The following is a 17377-nucleotide window of genomic DNA, read 5'->3' on the forward strand; positions in this document are numbered from 1 at the left end:
GAGGGAAACCTATTGCTATCCTAGTCCTTGCAAGTGGGTAGACTGTCGCAATCTCACCGAGAGTGATGGGCATTTCTAAGAACTGCCACTGAGGGATCTCAATCCAGTCTAGTGTAATGTGCTCAAAATAATCTGTTATCTTCGATGTTCTAGAGATGCGGGATGCATAATGGCCAGAATATGCAACACATTCCCCTAGAATATCGTTGGCTTCGAAGAGGGTTTCACCCATTTCGGTCTCTAGCCGGAGAATTTGGCGAGACAGGTAGACTAATGTTCTTCTTGGTGTCTCTGCCTCTCCATATGTTTTGGCACTTCATTATTTCTTTCTTTAACGTGAAGTGTAACTGGACCTGGGATATATAGATCTATCAGAGTTATGCTCTAGTAATCATTGAAAGCTCCCCCTGCTTCCATAATGTCACCTGTATATTGGCTGCAAATTGATATAATATATAGGAAGAAATTATAATTGTCAACATAGGCATACGCGCTATCCAGATATGTCTTTTGTTCCATTGGATTTCACCACATTGATGACCTATCTTCCCTCCGTATTTCCAAGTATTCTGCGGGGATGTGGAATTCCTATAGCCCTACACCCAGGACATATTGTTTGGGGTCAAGGGCAACAAGTTTTTATGCGTATTTTGTCCTTGGGACAAGTAGGCCCAACCTCCTGCAGCACAAACCATTTGGCTGCCAGTTTGCAGTACCACATTATGGATCGGGGAAGGGCACAGTCTGCAGTTAAGGTAATATTTTTGTCAATATGTTAATACTGTTCAAACTTGCATTCATGGTTCATTAATTGAAAGCCTTTATTATTAGGGTGAGGATTCTAAGTAAATGTTGTAAGCTCTGACTGCACGATTGACAGTGGTTCCAGTACTCAAATATGTAGACCCGTTTTCAAAGTTTAGCAATATGAGGCTATGTATAATGCTCCCAGAACGCAAATATTTGCAGAAGCTTAAAAGCAAGATTGTTGATTCTTTGCTTTCAAAATTAAAATGTTCATAAAAAAATGAAAGCAGGAAAAAAAAATCGCTATACCACTATATAATTTTAGGTACCATTTCTTTGCCACATCATTTAGAAACATGTTGATGCATGCAAGTATTTCCTAAAAATATTTATAATGGAAAATCAGTGTCACCAGTTTCAATAAGATTATGGAAAACGCAAATAAACAAGCTGTGGCAAAGCCAGTGGGTCTGAAATTGGTGGTCAGCTTTTTAGTTTTGTCAATGTGTGACTTGTTTTGGCATAGATTTTGTAAAACCTTATTAGTGTGGGAGCTGCCTGGCCCTCACCATTATAACAAACATTAGCAAAAGGTGTTTTTGGCTTCAGAAAGCACACACTGCCACAGTAGTTACTGGCACTGAACAAAACTACTTTGTGTGCTATATGCTCCTTGTGAAAGAGCAGAATGCTGTCACTCACAGTGAAGCCAGACGATACAGAGAGAGAATGTTAATATACTCGAAAGGTGACAGTCAATGCCATACCAAATAAGAGGCCCAATTATTAAAGAAAGTCTCGAAAGTGCACCCATGGTATATATCCTTGCATTAAGTCCAGCTATACAGCTTTAGTGAATTTCCAAGAAGTAGGACAAGAAAAGCATTTTTTGTACACAATCAGGCAAGAAATGATCTCATACACTCAAAGACTGAACTCGGACCAATTGTTTGTATAAAAAATATTTCTTCGTTACGTTTTATTTTAGAACCAAACAGAACTTGGTACAGGCAAGTGAAATAGTACTTTTCAAGAATAATGCAGTTGAATGCATTTGGCTTTGTTACTGGGTTGTCAAATGTTCAGAAACAGTTGTGATCACTACGCAGTTACTTTGTAATAACTTTGTTTAGATTACTTTTCAGCTTACTCAGTGTGGTATGCCTACATACCACACTGGGACATTTCTTAGACAAAGGTTATTCAATTTGTCATCAAAACACACTGGTTTGAATTTTCATACAATTTTCAGCTCAACACGTAAACCTTTTCCACAAAAAATCATTAAATGCAGTCCTATGGGAGACAATCAGGTTATTGGTTTAAAGGTGAGTAACCGGTCTTGGGACTTCAGTTTCTGAGGTTAGAACCAAGGTTCCCCCAGGGTCAAGGATGCACTCCAGGAATGCAATCAGCGGCACTGGGGCAGCCGGGGGCAGAGTGCTGAGGCCCAGTGTTATCCAATGGGGGTAGGTGGGGAGACCTGCTCGTGGTGTTGGGCCACTAATTTGGGCCATGGGCTTCTGGTGCAGAGTTGTACAGACTCGCGGATTTGGCCGGAGCCTGAGTATGTTGGTGAGCAAATCCGGTGCTTACGGGAGACAGAATCCTGGTAGGGAAGGCAGGGCAGGTCCACTAGGTTCTGGAGGGCTGCTGGCTGCACAACACACCGGGATTCGGCTGAAGTAGGTCGAGGTCAGGACAGGCTGGTAGGGCTGGGGCCAAGTCAGTTGGTGTCCTCCTCTTCTCCCTTCAGCATGGCTCTTCGGTCCTTCTTCTTTCTTTTCTGAGGAGGCAAGGTTTAGGGTTGCCCCTAAATACTAAATTTAGGGGCTTTGCAGGTAGTTACAGGTCGGGACCAATGGGTCCCTCCCTAGGGGTGGGTAAACCCCCTAATATGCCTCTCTCCAGTGGAGGTGGGCATAAGCCTCACTGGTTGGTTGGATCTTGAAGATGGCGGTACTGAGTTGTGCTTCACCTTGCCTTCTCCACCCGAGCTGTGGGGTTGGCAGAGGTGGGCACACCTCTCCTATCTTTGATTTTCCCACCGATTAACCAGCCTAAAGTGGGCGTCAGAACCGGTGGTGGCCAGTTGCTGGGAGCAGCAAATGGCAGGGTCAGCTCACAAGGACAGCACGCCTTTGTAGCTTCCCTCTCGTGGACCCTGCCCATCCTGGGGGAAGAGGCACCTCTGCCCAGGATGTGCTTTGTTTCAGGACTCAGAGAGCAGGAGGGGAGCAGGAGTCCAGAAACCTGTCTGGGGGTGGCAGTTGGCGACCAGCCAGTCAGCCAGGACATTAGAGTTGGGTTTTTTTTTAGAGGGGCATCTCTAAGTTGCACTCTGAGCACGTTTGCCAATAAATCCCACACTTGCATCATTTTGGGTTTAATGTGCTGAGGAGTATGATATCAAACTTCTCAGATTTCAGTAAAGCCATTATGGTGCTGTGGAGTTCGTAATGACAAACTCCCAGACCATATACTCTTTGTCTTTGCTACACTTACAATGTCTAAGAACGGGATTAGACACTGTAGGGTGCAAGGCTCCTTCACCTGTACCCTCACCAGTGGTATAGTGCACCCAGCTAGAGGGGTGACGTGTGGGTGTGTGTGTGTAGGTATAGTAACAGGGCTTCTAAGGGTGGCACAATAAGTGCACAGCCCTTCGAGGCCTTCCCTGGTCCTAGTGCCCTTGGTACATAGGGTACCTTTTACAAGGGTCTTGCATGTGGCCAAAGAGTTGCCAATTGGGTGTGCAACAGTACAGTGTTAGGGAAGGGACATAGGCCCTAGGTATCTGGTTGGCAGGAACCCAGGGCACAGTCAAAGAGCATCAACAATGGGCAAAAAGTAGGGGGCAACCATGCAGAAAGGGACACTTTCCTACATATCTTCTTTTGCTTACTAACCCACCCATATCTGACCTAGTTGTAACATCTGAAAAAAGGCTAACTGCCTATTATGCAACGTGTAATTTTCTTTTTCTTCTTTAGGTGTCCATCGTCAGGCTCTGGCACTTACCATTGGATGGTTTATTGGGTATCATCTTACTAGACGTGAAAATTACCGCCATGCAAAACAAGACCGAGACATGTTTGAGTACATAAAGTTACATCCAGAAGATTTCAAGAAAAAAGGTATGGTAAAGAGCCTTTGAGTAATTTAACCAGTTTGCCTATTACCTCCTGTATGTAACTGTTATCAGTGGTCAGTCTTTTAATTTTTCTTACAGTGGTATTTTAGGTGTAGGAGTGAGAATTAAAATGTCAGAGCACATATACATAAAGTTCATTGTTTAAACAGCTGTTGTAAGGAATGAAGTTTGTGCATCTTTTTTCATAGTGCTGGTGGGAGAAAAAGTATTTATTTTCACTGAAAAATACAAAGGTCAAAGTAAATTATCTTTAGGTGACTGTCACTGACAACATTAACTTTCTGAACTAAAAGAAAACACAGAAATTCACCAGTTATAGTTAGCAGAGCCCCAACTTTCAAGATCTATAGATGTCAATCACTGGGGTCGCACTGTATGGTGCTGATTTATGGGGTGTTTGTGTCACTAGGCCCGTTAAGTAGTGGAAAATCGTTTTCTGAGGGGCTTTAACAAACTCCCACTAAGCCCCCCCCCTTTATCCATTACGACCAGATCATGTATTAAAGAGAGTTAATGACATAGTGGGGCTGAATCCTTGAATGTATTGGTGAGGACTATGGTCAGCCCCTAGACTTCTATTTCTCTGCGGAGCCCTGGAAGAAGTAGTGGGGCAGTTTGGGTCCAGCAAGACCTCCTGGTTTAGGGTGGTCAGGGATCGGTTGAGACATATTGGTATCTGGTCAACCCCAGCACTGGTTTCCAAACTGTCATTGAAAACAGCCTATTGGCAATATGTGGAGCAAAGCAGTTCCTCTAGGGCGGGCTCCCTCACTGCCTCTTTCTTGGAGTTCAAAATTGACTACTGCTTTGAATCATTTTTGGATGAGGTGGACCCAAATAACCCCCCCCCCCCCCACACCAATGCCAGAACCCTAAAGCCAATTTGAGCTGTCCAGCCTGTCATGATCGAAGGAAAAAGTGGATTTTGCCACTCTGTTACTCTGGTCTGAGGAATTTCAGCATCACCCTTAGAATACTCAGAAGTAATACAAGTCAGTCAATTCTCTTTGCAGTATCTGATGTCTATGTGGAGGTTATGACAGAAAAAGGTGACCCTCTAATGCTGCTGTGTACTTAATGTTTTAACGTATCTTATCCTGATTTTACAGTAATGTTTCGTCTGATCTTCTTTCTCTTTTATATGCTCTCTATTTTTAATAGTTTTTATATATTTCGTATTTATGTATTTATTATGCTCTTTTAGGCCAAAATCAAGATATTCATTGACTGATTTAGCAGAAATAACTGGAACTTGGGCCCCCGCCATGCATTGCTTATGACTTCACATATTACGTGTTCTATGACCTCATTTATGACATCACTGAAAACACATCCAATGAGTATGCTAGTTTGCTTTATAGTTTACATGGTTTCAGCTACCATATTATTTATCTACCTAATTTTGACCAGCCTGTGTCCCGTACTGGGTGTTAGTGTTTACAAAATGGATGTGCCTCTAATGATCGTACGTACGTGTGTGGAGGTATTGAACAAGTTTATTTCTATTGAAGAGTAACTTCATGCAGATGACAGTTGACGAGTACTGCGGAAAAAGTTTCCTACAGTGCAAAGATTTTAAGTAGTAGATACTAAGTATTGTAAGCAGCCTTGAGATATTAGACAGCATGGTCTCAGCATGGCAATTTCTACATAAGATAGAAGACTGTGTGCACTAGGTACTAATGTATGTACTTGTTTAGCTTTGGAAGGTGGTGTTTCTGTAAAAATAAATTTTTAAGCAACTAGTGTCTCTTTGGCCAAGTTTTGCATAGAGAGTATACTGTTCTTAGTAGATACTTTTTAATACTCTTGGGTGTATACTCATGAGTTTCACTGTCTGCAGTGTGTTAGAGTAAACTCTCTCCATAGAGCAAACACTGTTTACAGTTCCCACTTTTCTATTCATATCAACTTCAGTTCTCAAAGTAAGTTCTTGAGGGACTTTGCTTTCACTGAACACTTGTATACAGATTGAACAGTTTTTTCAGTAAGGGTTTCCCATATATCTGTTGGTTAATGTGAACTAGGCTACCCGTGAAGTGTATGGTATAGGGTTAATGTTGCACATAATCCATGCTTGCTACACCTAAGGGAGTTGTATCTGGGATGGCATTAAGGATGCTTCATATTATTCTGAGCTATTTTGTTATTACTTTCAGGCCGCTAATGTCATACTAGTTTATAGAGCAATGTGTGCAGAATCTTTGATGTCATCAATGATGTCATTTTAGATGTCATCAGTGATGCCATAAATTATGTCAGAGTATGTCATGAGTGATGTAATAGGTGAGGTTATAACCAGTGCTTGGTGGGGGAGAAAGTTATAGTTAGCTCTACTAACTATAACTGGTGAATTTCTGTGGCTTATTTAGTTTAAAACTTTTATGTTCTCAGTGACATATTTACCTAACTAGAACGTTTATTTAACCTTCTGGTTTTTTCAGCGGATTTGTAACTTTTTTTTCCTTAAAATCATATCTGTTTATCACAGCTAACGTTACTGTAACCTTTGTTTTTTCCAGTGAATGTTCACGGTTTTCTTAACGTGAAGTAATATTTTATTACTGTACATAAAGCCAACCCATGGCTGTGGATGGCCAAAGGCCCTGCAGCCAAATCCCCAGCAGGCAGCCAATCCCCTACTGCACACAGCCTTTGCTGTGCACAGCATAAGGTTGGCCTTCGGGCCCTGGGGTCCCCATCTGGGGCCAAATTCGAGAGAAAGGGGAGGGGGCCATGCAGCCCCCCCCCAGACCCTTATTTGGCCCCAGGAATACTATTCCCTGAGGCGATGCCAAGAAAAAGGGGGCTGTGTGCTCCCCTCCCTTCCCCCCCAGGGGGGCTAGGTGTTTTAGAGCGAAAGGGGGTCACGTGGCCCTATCTCCAAGCCTTAATAAACCCTTGGGACCTCATCCCCCAGGGACGTAATTTTTCTTAAAGGAAAGGGAGGCTGCGTAACCTACCCCCTCCCCATGCAATAAAAAGGACCGAGGACTCCAGCCCTCACCACGTTTTTTTCATATAAAGGGGAGGGGTACTGCACGGCCCCCCTCATTAGGCCCTGGGGACCCCATACCTAGGACCATATTTATTATGAAGGGGAGAACTGTGTCTCCCCCCCCTACCTGAGCCTCTTAAGTCCCTGGAAACCCCATCCCACCAGGGCCATTTTTTTTATTTTAAAAGGAAGGGTGGCCACCCCTCCTTATACTATAATGGCCATAAGGAACCCATCCCCCAGGGCCATCTATTTTATAGGGGAAGCTTAGAGCATACTAGGTTTCTGTTTCCCTGCCCGCAAAAGAAAACGTATTGCTCCAGAAGCAATATGTGGAATGTTTCCCTGTCCGCGTCAGTGTAGGGGCAAACGCAGGTTTCCTGGCCCATGCTGGTGCGGGTAGGAAGACCTGTGTGTTCCGGCGGTGGGTTTTCTCCAGACACAGCTAGTTAGCAGGGCCAGGTGAATGAGGTCCCTGGGGCCATTAATGGCCCAGGGAGGGGGAGGACCCCCCACCGTTTTAAAAAGGTTGTCCTCGGGGTGGACTCCTCTGGGCCTGCCATGGCTTGGTGAGGGGAATCTCGCGGACACTGGACATACCATGTAACACAGTAAATAACTAGGACTGGTTACTCTCAATAATCCGGGCTGAGGATCTATTTCCCACCAATTTGAGTTACTCCTTCACCCAGCCTCTATCTTCCTATTTATACATTATCTAATACTCCTGAACAGGCTTTTCCCCAAGCCTGACCGTACCGGCATTGTTATTATTCAATCCCCTTCTCTGCATTCTTGCCATCTGCCCCAAACTTCATTGAATTTTCGTAGGCATCCCCTTGAATTGTAAATTGTTTTTTCTATTTGCATACACCAGTCCAGTTTCTGGGTCCGTCTACCTATTGAGGGAACAGTTGCACCCCGCAATTTACCGAGGTCACAATTCGCCCCCATTACCAAACAAAAGATAATTTTTAGACAATATTTGTTGCCTCCTCATTCCCAGATGTCACCTGTGGTGTAGTCTCCACCTCCAGACCCAGAACTCGTGAGAGTTCTTGTCAGGCCCCTTCAAAATGGGTATATTTGTGGACAATCCAACAGGTTATGCATTAATGACAAACGGGGGGAGGTTAAGGTTAGGTTCACCCTCCTCACTGAATGCAGTTCCACAACATCCGGAAGACCGGAATTAGAAACCTAACCATAGGAAGAACAGGGATTCCACTGAACATGTGTGAAAAACCCTCTTTACAGAAAGAAAAAATCTTTTCTAGAGTCTCCTCACCCACCAGGGTTACCCCTAGATGGCATGCTTCATCATTGGGGTCCTATCAATCCGCTGCGGATTGAGGCATGCTGCGACTTGCGGACTACTTTGGAGTACTTAGTTTTTGGGAAATGTGTGGTGCAGTGGGAAAAAAATGGGTTAAAAAAACCTAGCTAATGAGCTAGTATTCTATTCTTGCTCCTAGTCGGTATGTTTTAAAATCGGGGGTTAATACTAGGGAAAGACCTAACTATAATGAGTATAGTGTCCCTAGTACTGGGTCGACATGTTTTGAGCTTCCCCATATGCTCTTTTTCAGGACCACACGAGGGCCAGCCCAGTGCGTACCACTCCTAATGCAAATTTCAGTGAGTGAATGAGATATCTTACTCACATAAGAACATTTGTCAGACATGTTAAACACATCTCAGCAGCAGTCACTCACCCATCTGCAGTGTTCCAAAGGGGTAAGAATGTGACTTGCTGCACCTTGCACGTAGATTTCTTCAGTGGTACACTAATCACCTGCCGTAGCTTATTTGGATGGGAGCCTGCGTGACCCACAGGTTACTCACTGAAATCTGCAACTGGTGCTCATTTGTCTCCCCTCGAAACATTGCTTGCGGATAATTTTATTCCAATTTTAGGCCAACCCAGAGGGGTATTTCCTGTTTGTGCACTTAATGCTAGAAGTTCTCGAAATATGAAGGGTCAGACAACCTGCTATAGATGTCGTTCTGGGAATCCTATGAGGTACAATACATCTTTGGATAAGCAGTGTAATAATTGGCAGAAGATAGTCCGCTTTCAATCTGTGTGTTGGGTGTCAAGTAAAAATATAAAGGTTATCCACATAAACATCTGACATTATGTAGACAGATTAAGTAATGTATTGTTAACAGTTGAAACACAACAGTATTTTTGAAGAAAATTAACAGATCATTATGTCAGGCAAAAAATAATGGTAGACCACTGATTGTTATGGCAGACTCGGGGGCAATAATCACTGTTTTTTGGACAAAGGTCAATTTTGCTGTTAAGGGATATTTTGAGGTGGAAAGATCTATCTAAATTAGATATCCTACTTTGTCCAGGGCATGAAAACCCAATTGGTCTTGGTGAAATACCTATTTTAGGTATGGATACCAATATAAATATAATTCAGCCGATGGTTACTAATTTTCCAAGTGTGCTTAAAAAAAAAAAATGAAGTTGGCACAGTTAAGGTATTTGAGCACTGTTTTCGATTTAAAGCAGAATGCCACTCCTGTAGTTTATAAAGTCGTACCATTCCACTTAGTGTCAGGAAGGATCAGAAGTGTTTGCTGGATAAGTTGTTTTGAAGTGGGGTTATACAACCTTCTAATTTGCCCGAGTGGGTTTCTCAGTTTGTTTTACCTAAAAAACACTTGGGTGATTTAACTTTGTGTAGACCTACGGTCTTTCAACCACTATATTCTGGTTGATTGTCAGCCATTGTCCTGCAACCAGGAAATGATTGCACATATTGGCGAAGCTGTCCTCATATTTTCCTGGGAGACAAATGTAGTAATGTTGAGACGTCCGCTGTGTACAAATTACAGTAACTGCTGGTATGTATGGTCAAACGTTAATAAAGATTTTTTTTTTTAAAGAAATTGGTGAAGCAAAATATTTTTCACTATTGATGTGATTTCCGCAAATCATCAAATTTCCCTGAGTAAAGATTCTCAAGACCTGACCATCTTTGCTAGGCCCTGGGATGCTTACAAGCATTTACAGCTTTATTTTGCACTGACATTGACAGCTAGTCTTTTGTTCAGAAAACAATTTGCATATTGTTTGGTGATTTAGACAAAGTGTAGGCTTTCCAAGAATCATTTTCACATAAGATAGAGAAGAACTTTAAGGGTGATTGAACACGTTTTTTGTATCTTGGATGACCGGCATGTCTGTAAGACTGGAGAAATATAAACTTATGGTCCAACAAGTGGATTATTTCTGTGGAGGGTATTAAACCAAATTCTCGCAACCTTAAAGCATTACAGTTAGCTCCTCCTCCCATAGATAAAGCTTTGCTGCGCTCGTTTCTAGGCCTGTGTGAGTACTATGCTAGATTTGTTCCCGAGTATGCTTTGACTGTATTACCTTTGAAAGCTTTACTTTAAAAAGGTCACAAATTTGAAAATGTGAGCAAAGCATTAAGATATCCAAAAACTATTTGTCAATGCTCCAGCTTTGAGCCCATGTGTTCGTGAAGCAAAGACTTTTATAAGGAATAGATGCCAGTCTCTGAAAGGTATTAGAGTTGTCGTTTGGCAACTTGCCCCCGGCAAGGAAATCAGGGTTGCTTTCGCTTCTAGAACACTCTGTAAAGCTGAGGTTAATTATAGTACTATTGAGCGTGTAGCTTTGGCTTATGTGTGGGCAGTACTCACATTTTATTACATTTGGTGAATTACGTTTGATATATACACTGACCATAAACCTCTCATCTTTTGGCTGATGGTTAGGGCCAAGCATCTGCATGGATAGAAAAGTTGTTATCCTAGTTACAAGAGTATCCAAGCTACAAGAGTATGACTTGTTAAATACATAGATGATAAAAGGAATGTTTCTGTAGATTGCCTGTCACATTTACCTTTGCCCACTACAGAACATCATAATGTTGGTAATGTGTGTAGTAGTGGCAAAGAATCTATTTCAGAGAATGATTTTCTGCAACTGCACGTGATAGTCTTGCAGAAGGTTTTTGAATTTATCAGAGATTGCTGGCCATACTGTAAAAGTTTAGGTGATTTGAAGAAGTGTATTCAGACTTAATGTGTGGAAATCAAATTTGTTTAAGGAAGGGCTTGTTCATACCACTGTTGGAGGTACATGGCCAAATGAGTGAATTGGCTCATGAAAGTCATTTCGATTTTTCAGCCTCTAGCAAAAAACAGACAATTTTACTATTGACCTTGCATGGATAAGCAAATTACTAGTTTCATAAATCAGTGTCCACAATGTGTTGTCTCTGAAAAACACGGGAAAACAGTTGTACAACCACTTTATTCTGTACCGTTAACGTATTAGCTCTTGTGTTCGAGAAGGCAGTCTCAACAATTTTCGAATTGCATGGATGAGGGATGGCCCGGTGAGTTAGAACGGTTACAGTGTTGGTGTGCTTTATTCTACGGCTCCCGAGTGGGAGTCCTAGGGCCACTCTTTTTTTTTTTTTTTACTTCCTTCAGAGGCCATTAATTTAGGTAATATTGGCAATTCTTAGAAATGACACGAGGGAACTTTGACCAGGTATTTAAAAACTAACAGTTGGTGTTAATATTGCAACATCCGGATCATTTAAAGACCTAAACTACGTTAATCCTCAGGTTTCAGCACTACAGAAAGAACTTCGTTGTTTGTATTCAGCAGATGAACTCATTTTAAGCAGCTTACCATAGAAAACCTGTTTTTTCCTTTCATTTGAAAGAAAATTGGGCATTGCCAAAGCCAGTGCGATGAAATGTAATGCGTGAACGCCCATTTCTGTGCTTTTGCTTTTTGTTTTTCCTTTTACCTGTTGCTTATTGTGCACTTGAGCAACACCACAAGCTTGAGGAATGAAAAACGGAGCACGGTCCTAGGAGGCGCACAAAAAAGCAGGTTACAATAATACTTCCAGGCACAAATAGCCTTTGTAGATGCGCATATGTTCACATGTTAGCATCTCAAACCCAAACTATTGACTTTGCCAATGCTTGTTTGATTTTGCATTGCCTGTTTCCTTGTTCAGCAACATGATTTATTTAATTACGTGCTAAAATCCACATCTCTCATCTTCTTTCCTTCCAATTGTCACTTCATGTGGTTGGATTGTTTACACTAATACTTCAAGAAGAAATCTGTAGTGGGTCTTGTAATGGACACCATGAGTAGCGTGCGAATATCCCTTTAATGTGACCATTGAGTTACGGAATAAGCGCTTGGATGGATTCTGGGGTCCATGTAATTTGCTTATGTTTTATTGTGTTTTCCTTTTGTAGAAAGAAGAACAATGGCCGAGGTGTTGGAGGACTTCCATCCCGTTCGTTGAGGAGTTTCCACCAACCACTCAAGTCCTGCCGAACCCCTTTTATGATTACAATTGTCACTGATTACAGGCCCTATTTTGAAAGTCGTATTTAATAAGCGGATGATGCTTGTCCATGTGGAACCAGCTGTGTTTGTGGCATTAAATTGACTGTTGACCACACGGTCTTTCTCTGGTGTATGTGTTCAATATAAGCCCACATCTTAAGAGAGCCTATCTTTTCTTTGAACAGGTAATTGAACCTGGAAACATGTGTTGAGATCTGCTCTGAACATTGAAGAGCAGTGACAGAGCTTTCACCAACGTGCCCTTCAATGTGATTGGTGGCATGATTTCACTTGGAAAGTTACGTCGCTAGAGGAAAAAAAGCAAAAGAGAAACGGATTATAATGCAGGGCAATGACCAGGGAAAGTAACAATGTTTTTTTCAATGGGTGGAAAAGTAACCATGTTTGTAGTAACCTGAAGAATTAACTAGAGTTCTACAATTAGGAATAAACTGTTAATTTATGTGGGTCGTAGCGTGCCCATCGTAGGTCCAGGAGGGCTGGGCCATGCCATATTTTCAGGACATCCTCATTAGATATATTTGCATGCAATTCATCCGAATGGAACTCCTTTACCGAGTGATTATCCTGACAGTCTGGCAAGGATTTGGCCTGCCTGCACCTACGTCGGTCAACTGCGTAATAACCATAGCGACGCGTAAAGGCTCAGTATTTTAACTTAATCACGCCTGTAAGGCAGAGAACTATGAGCAGCTCTTGAATAAATGCTTGAATTGCATGTGCGTGCCGGAGACTTTCTCCTGCTGAGGAGACACGAGTGAGGTCAGCAAACATTCGGTCCTTGGGAGAGTGAAGTGGATGAAGTTTGTGAAACCAAAAGGCCATAACGAAGACCTTTGAATGCTGAACTTGCACTGGTGTTAAGAGCCAGGTTGAGACTAATTTTGAGCTCTCACCATGAGCCCCGCTGCCGGGCATTGGTTGTTTCAAGAGGGATTCACAGCGCCTTAATTAATGAATCTGTTGCTTTATTAATGATGGCACATGCTGCTCGAGGACTGGGTAGGGGCATTAGTTTTACTTAATTTGTAACGTGTCTTCCTCGAAGCTTCAAGCAAGCTATGCACAGTTAGTGGACCATTACAAGTTACATCCATTCTTTCAATGGCGCACGTCCTAGGGCAGCAGTTACAGGACAGATGCAGCAGAAAAGAAATGCAGTATTATGGAAGTGGAGTACACTTGATGGCGCTTACACTGTGGACTTCTGCCCCCTCGAATGTCAAATGTAGGGTCTCGGAGGAGAGATACGATTGTTGGTGCAGCGTTGGGTATGAAGTGCACCGTGCTCTTAAGTGCACGCATCTAACCTGCTATGTGCAGCACTGAAAATTAACCCACTGGGGCACAAACCACGACCTGTGGTCTGCACCCTCCTTACACTGATTCAACATAAGCAAGATGAGGAGCGGATTCATTTGCCTCATATTGGAGAGCGAATGGGACACTGTGATTGGATGGATGGATGGATGAGTCTTCACTTAACAAAAAAAAAAAAAAAAAGTGGGGTCTCTGTTTAAAGGTTTGTCAATATATTTTCTTGGCCATTTGATTTTGTGTCTAAATTTGAAACATCCAGGTAAAAGGTTACACAACATGGCACATTTGGAGTGGCAGATACAATTTTAATATTTTATAGTCCGCCTTTAGAGTTAGCCAAGAAAGTGAGATGAAACGCATATATTGGTGAGGTCAGATGAGGATGGGAAAAGGCTGTACATTCATTTTGAAAACAGTAGCTGGGAAACACAATTTTAGACAAATTAAAAGGGAGGCCCTAAGTGTGTAGAGAATCGGGAATCCGCTGCATATGACTGGATAGCATAGTGCTTTCATAACGTGCTATGTTATTACTGCAGCCATGTGCTTTCCTGTGGTTTACTCTCAGGCATCAGCATGAAAGTATTACCTCTCCCCTCCCATTCCTCCTCCCCACCCCTGCCAGATCGGTTTAAAAGGAAATGGTAGAGACGAGTTGAAGGTGTGGTCAACAGGACATAGCTTGATTTAGTATCCAAACACGGATTGCAAACGGATTCTACATCTAATAAAACATTACATTTTATAGGTATTGCAGGACGCAAGCCTTGCTACACAAAGATTATTGGAAAAGTAAACGTTTCATAATCGTAGAGTGTGTATACACTGAACAGCAACAGGTCTCACCATTTTCTATTTCCATCCTCTATAAAGACAGACTCCTAATGCCAGCAATTTACACCCACCCCCCCCCCCCCCCCCCCCCCCCACTTCCAGGGGCAGGCATGTGACGCGCTGACAAAGGTATCGATTAAAGCCCTTCAATCTCTGCACTGTGGCACCTGATGGAATATGGCAGGGTAACGTGGGCTGACAGTAACAGTCACCAGGGAACCGCATATCGCACAATTCCTGCCAGCTATTGGTGTACAAGGGCTCTGCTTTAATAAATGGGTTTTAGTAGACTCCTTTACACACACGGTCTCATTCAATTGTATTCTCTCTCAACCACTCAGTCATACAATCACTCACACATGCACAGAGAGAACTACAGTAGATCGCCCAGTGCTGGACATGGGAGCCAGCAAGGCATGATTACCAACGTTGACCCAGACAGAGCAGCATGGCTAGTATAACAAAGTGGAAGGCCCACCTCAATCCTTCTCCCAGCGTCTTGATAGTACTGAAGCACTATCAGAAGCTGGAAGCACTATCAGAAGCTGGGGCAGTGCTCGTTAGTACTGAAGCACTATCAGAAGCTGGGGCAGTGCTCGTTAGTACTGAAGCACTATCAGAAGCTGGGGCAGTGCTCGTTAACACTGATGCACTATCAGAAGCCGGTGCAGTGCTCGTTAGTACTGAAGCACTATCAGAAGCTGGGGCAGTGCTCGTTAGTACTGAAGCACTATCAGAAGCTGGGGCAGTGCTCGTTAACACTGATGCACTATCAGAAGCCGGTGCAGTGCTCGTTAGTACTGAAGCACTATCAGAAGCTGGGGCAGTGCTCGTTAGTACTGAAGCACTATCGGAAGCCGGGGCACTGCTCGTTAGTACTGAAGCACTATCAGAAGCCGGGGCAGTGCTCGTTAGTACTGAAGCACTATCAGAAGCCGGTGCAGTGCTCGTTAGTACTGAAGCACTATCAGAAGCTGGGGCAGTGCTCGTTAGTACTGAAGCACTATCAGAAGCTGGGGCAGTGCTCGTTAACACTGATGCACTATCAGAAGCCGGTGCAGTGCTCGTTAGTACTGAAGCACTATCAGAAGCTGGGGCAGTGCTCGTTAGTACTGAAGCACTATCAGAAGCTGGGGCAGTGCTCGTTAGTACTGAAGCACTATCAGAAGCTGGGGCAGTGCTCGTTAGTACTGAAGCACTATCAGAAGCTGGGGCAGTGCTCGTTAGTAGTGAACACTATCAGAAGCTGGGGCAGTGCTTGTTAGTACTGAAGCACTATCAGAAGCTGGGGCAGTGCTCGTTAGTACTGAAGCACTATCAGAAGCTGGGGCAGTGCTCGTTAGTACTGAAGCACTATCAGAAGCTGGGGCAGTGCTCGTTAACACTGATGCACTATCAGAAGCCGGTGCAGTGCTCGTTAGTACTGAAGCACTATCAGAAGCTGGGGCAGTGCTCGTTAGTACTGAAGCACTATCTGAAGCTGGGGCAGTGCTCGTTAGTACTGAAGCACTATCAGAAGCTGGGGCAGTGCTCGTTAACACTGATGCACTATCAGAAGCTGGTGCAGTGCTCGTTAGTACTGAACACTATCAGAAGCTGGGGCAGTGCTCGTTAGTACTGAAGCACTATCAGAAGCTGGGGCAGTGCTCGTTAGTACTGAAGCACTATCAGAAGCTGGGGCAGTGCTCGTTAGTACTGAAGCACTATCAGAAGCTGGGGCAGTGCTCGTTAGTACTGAAGCACTATCAGAAGCTGGGGTAGTGCTCGTTAGTACTGAAGCACTATCAGAAGCTGGGGTAGTGCTCGTTAGTACGGAAGCACTATCAGAAGCCGGTGCAGTGCTCGTTAGTACTGAAGCACTATCAGAAGCTGGGGCAGTGCTCGTTAGTACTGAAGCACTATCCGAAGCCGGTGCAGTGCTCGTTAGTACTGAAGCACTATCAGAAGCTGGGGCAGTGCTCGTTAGTACTGAAGCACTATCCGAAGCTGGTGCAGTGCTCGTTAGTACTGAAGCACTATCAGAAGCTGGGGCAGTGCTCGTTAGTAGTGAACACTATCAGAAGCTGGGGCAGTGCTTGTTAGTACTGAAGCACTATCAGAAGCCGGTGCAGTGCTCGTTAGTACTGAAGCACTATCAGAATCCGGTGCAGTGCTCGTTAGTACTGAAGCACTATCAGAAGCTGGGGCAGTGCTCGTTAGTACTGAAGCACTATCAGAAGCTGGGGCAGTGCTCGTTAGTACTGAAGCACTATCAGAAGCTGGGGTAGTGCTCGTTAGTACTGAAGCACTATCAGAAGCTGGGGTAGTGCTCGTTAGTACGGAAGCACTATCAGAAGCCGGTGCAGTGCTCGTTAGTACTGAAGCACTATCAGAAGCTGGGGCAGTGCTCGTTAGTACTGAAGCACTATCCGAAGCTGGTGCAGTGCTCGTTAGTACTGAAGCACTATCAGAAGCTGGGGCAGTGCTCGTTAGTAGTGAACACTATCAGAAGCTGGGGCAGTGCTTGTTAGTACTGAAGCACTATCAGAAGCCGGTGCAGTGCTCGTTAGTACTGAAGCACTATCAGAAGCTGGGGCAATGCTTGTTAGTACTGAAGCACTATCAGAAGCCGGTGCAGTGCTCGTTAGTACTGAAGCACTATCAGAAGCTGGGGTAGTGCTCGTTAGTACTGAAGCACTATCAGAAGCCGGGGCAGTGCTCGTTAACACTGATGCACTATCAGAAGCCGGTGCAGTGCTCGTTAGTACTGAAGCACTATCAGAAGCTGGGGTAGTGCTCGTTAGTACGGAAGCACTATCAGAAGCTGGGGTAGTGCTCGTTAGTACTGAAGCACTATCCGAAGCTGGTGCAGTGCTCGTTAGTACTGAAGCACTATCAGAAGCTGGGGCAGTGCTCGTTAGTACTGAAGCACTATCAGAAGCTGGGGCAGTGC

The 17377-nt window shown here is 43.8% G+C and overlaps 1 protein-coding gene across 1 annotated transcript in view; it reads left to right on the plus strand.

Annotated features, from left to right (window-relative positions):
- Positions 1-12385, plus strand: part of NDUFC2 (NADH:ubiquinone oxidoreductase subunit C2) — a 36195-nt gene extending 23810 nt beyond the window's left edge. Inside the window, exons 2-3 of the mRNA XM_085623245.1 lie at positions 3741-3884; positions 12177-12385. Of these exons, the coding sequence (XP_085479371.1) occupies positions 3741-3884; positions 12177-12226 (194 nt within the window). The 3' untranslated portion in view covers positions 12227-12385. The remainder of the gene's footprint in view (positions 1-3740; positions 3885-12176) is intronic.
- The last annotated feature ends 4992 nt before the right edge of the window (positions 12386-17377 follow it).

This window comes from Triturus cristatus, chromosome 8 (genome assembly GCF_964204655.1).
Source record: "Triturus cristatus chromosome 8, aTriCri1.1, whole genome shotgun sequence".
NCBI classification, from domain to species: Eukaryota; Metazoa; Chordata; class Amphibia; order Caudata; family Salamandridae; genus Triturus; species Triturus cristatus.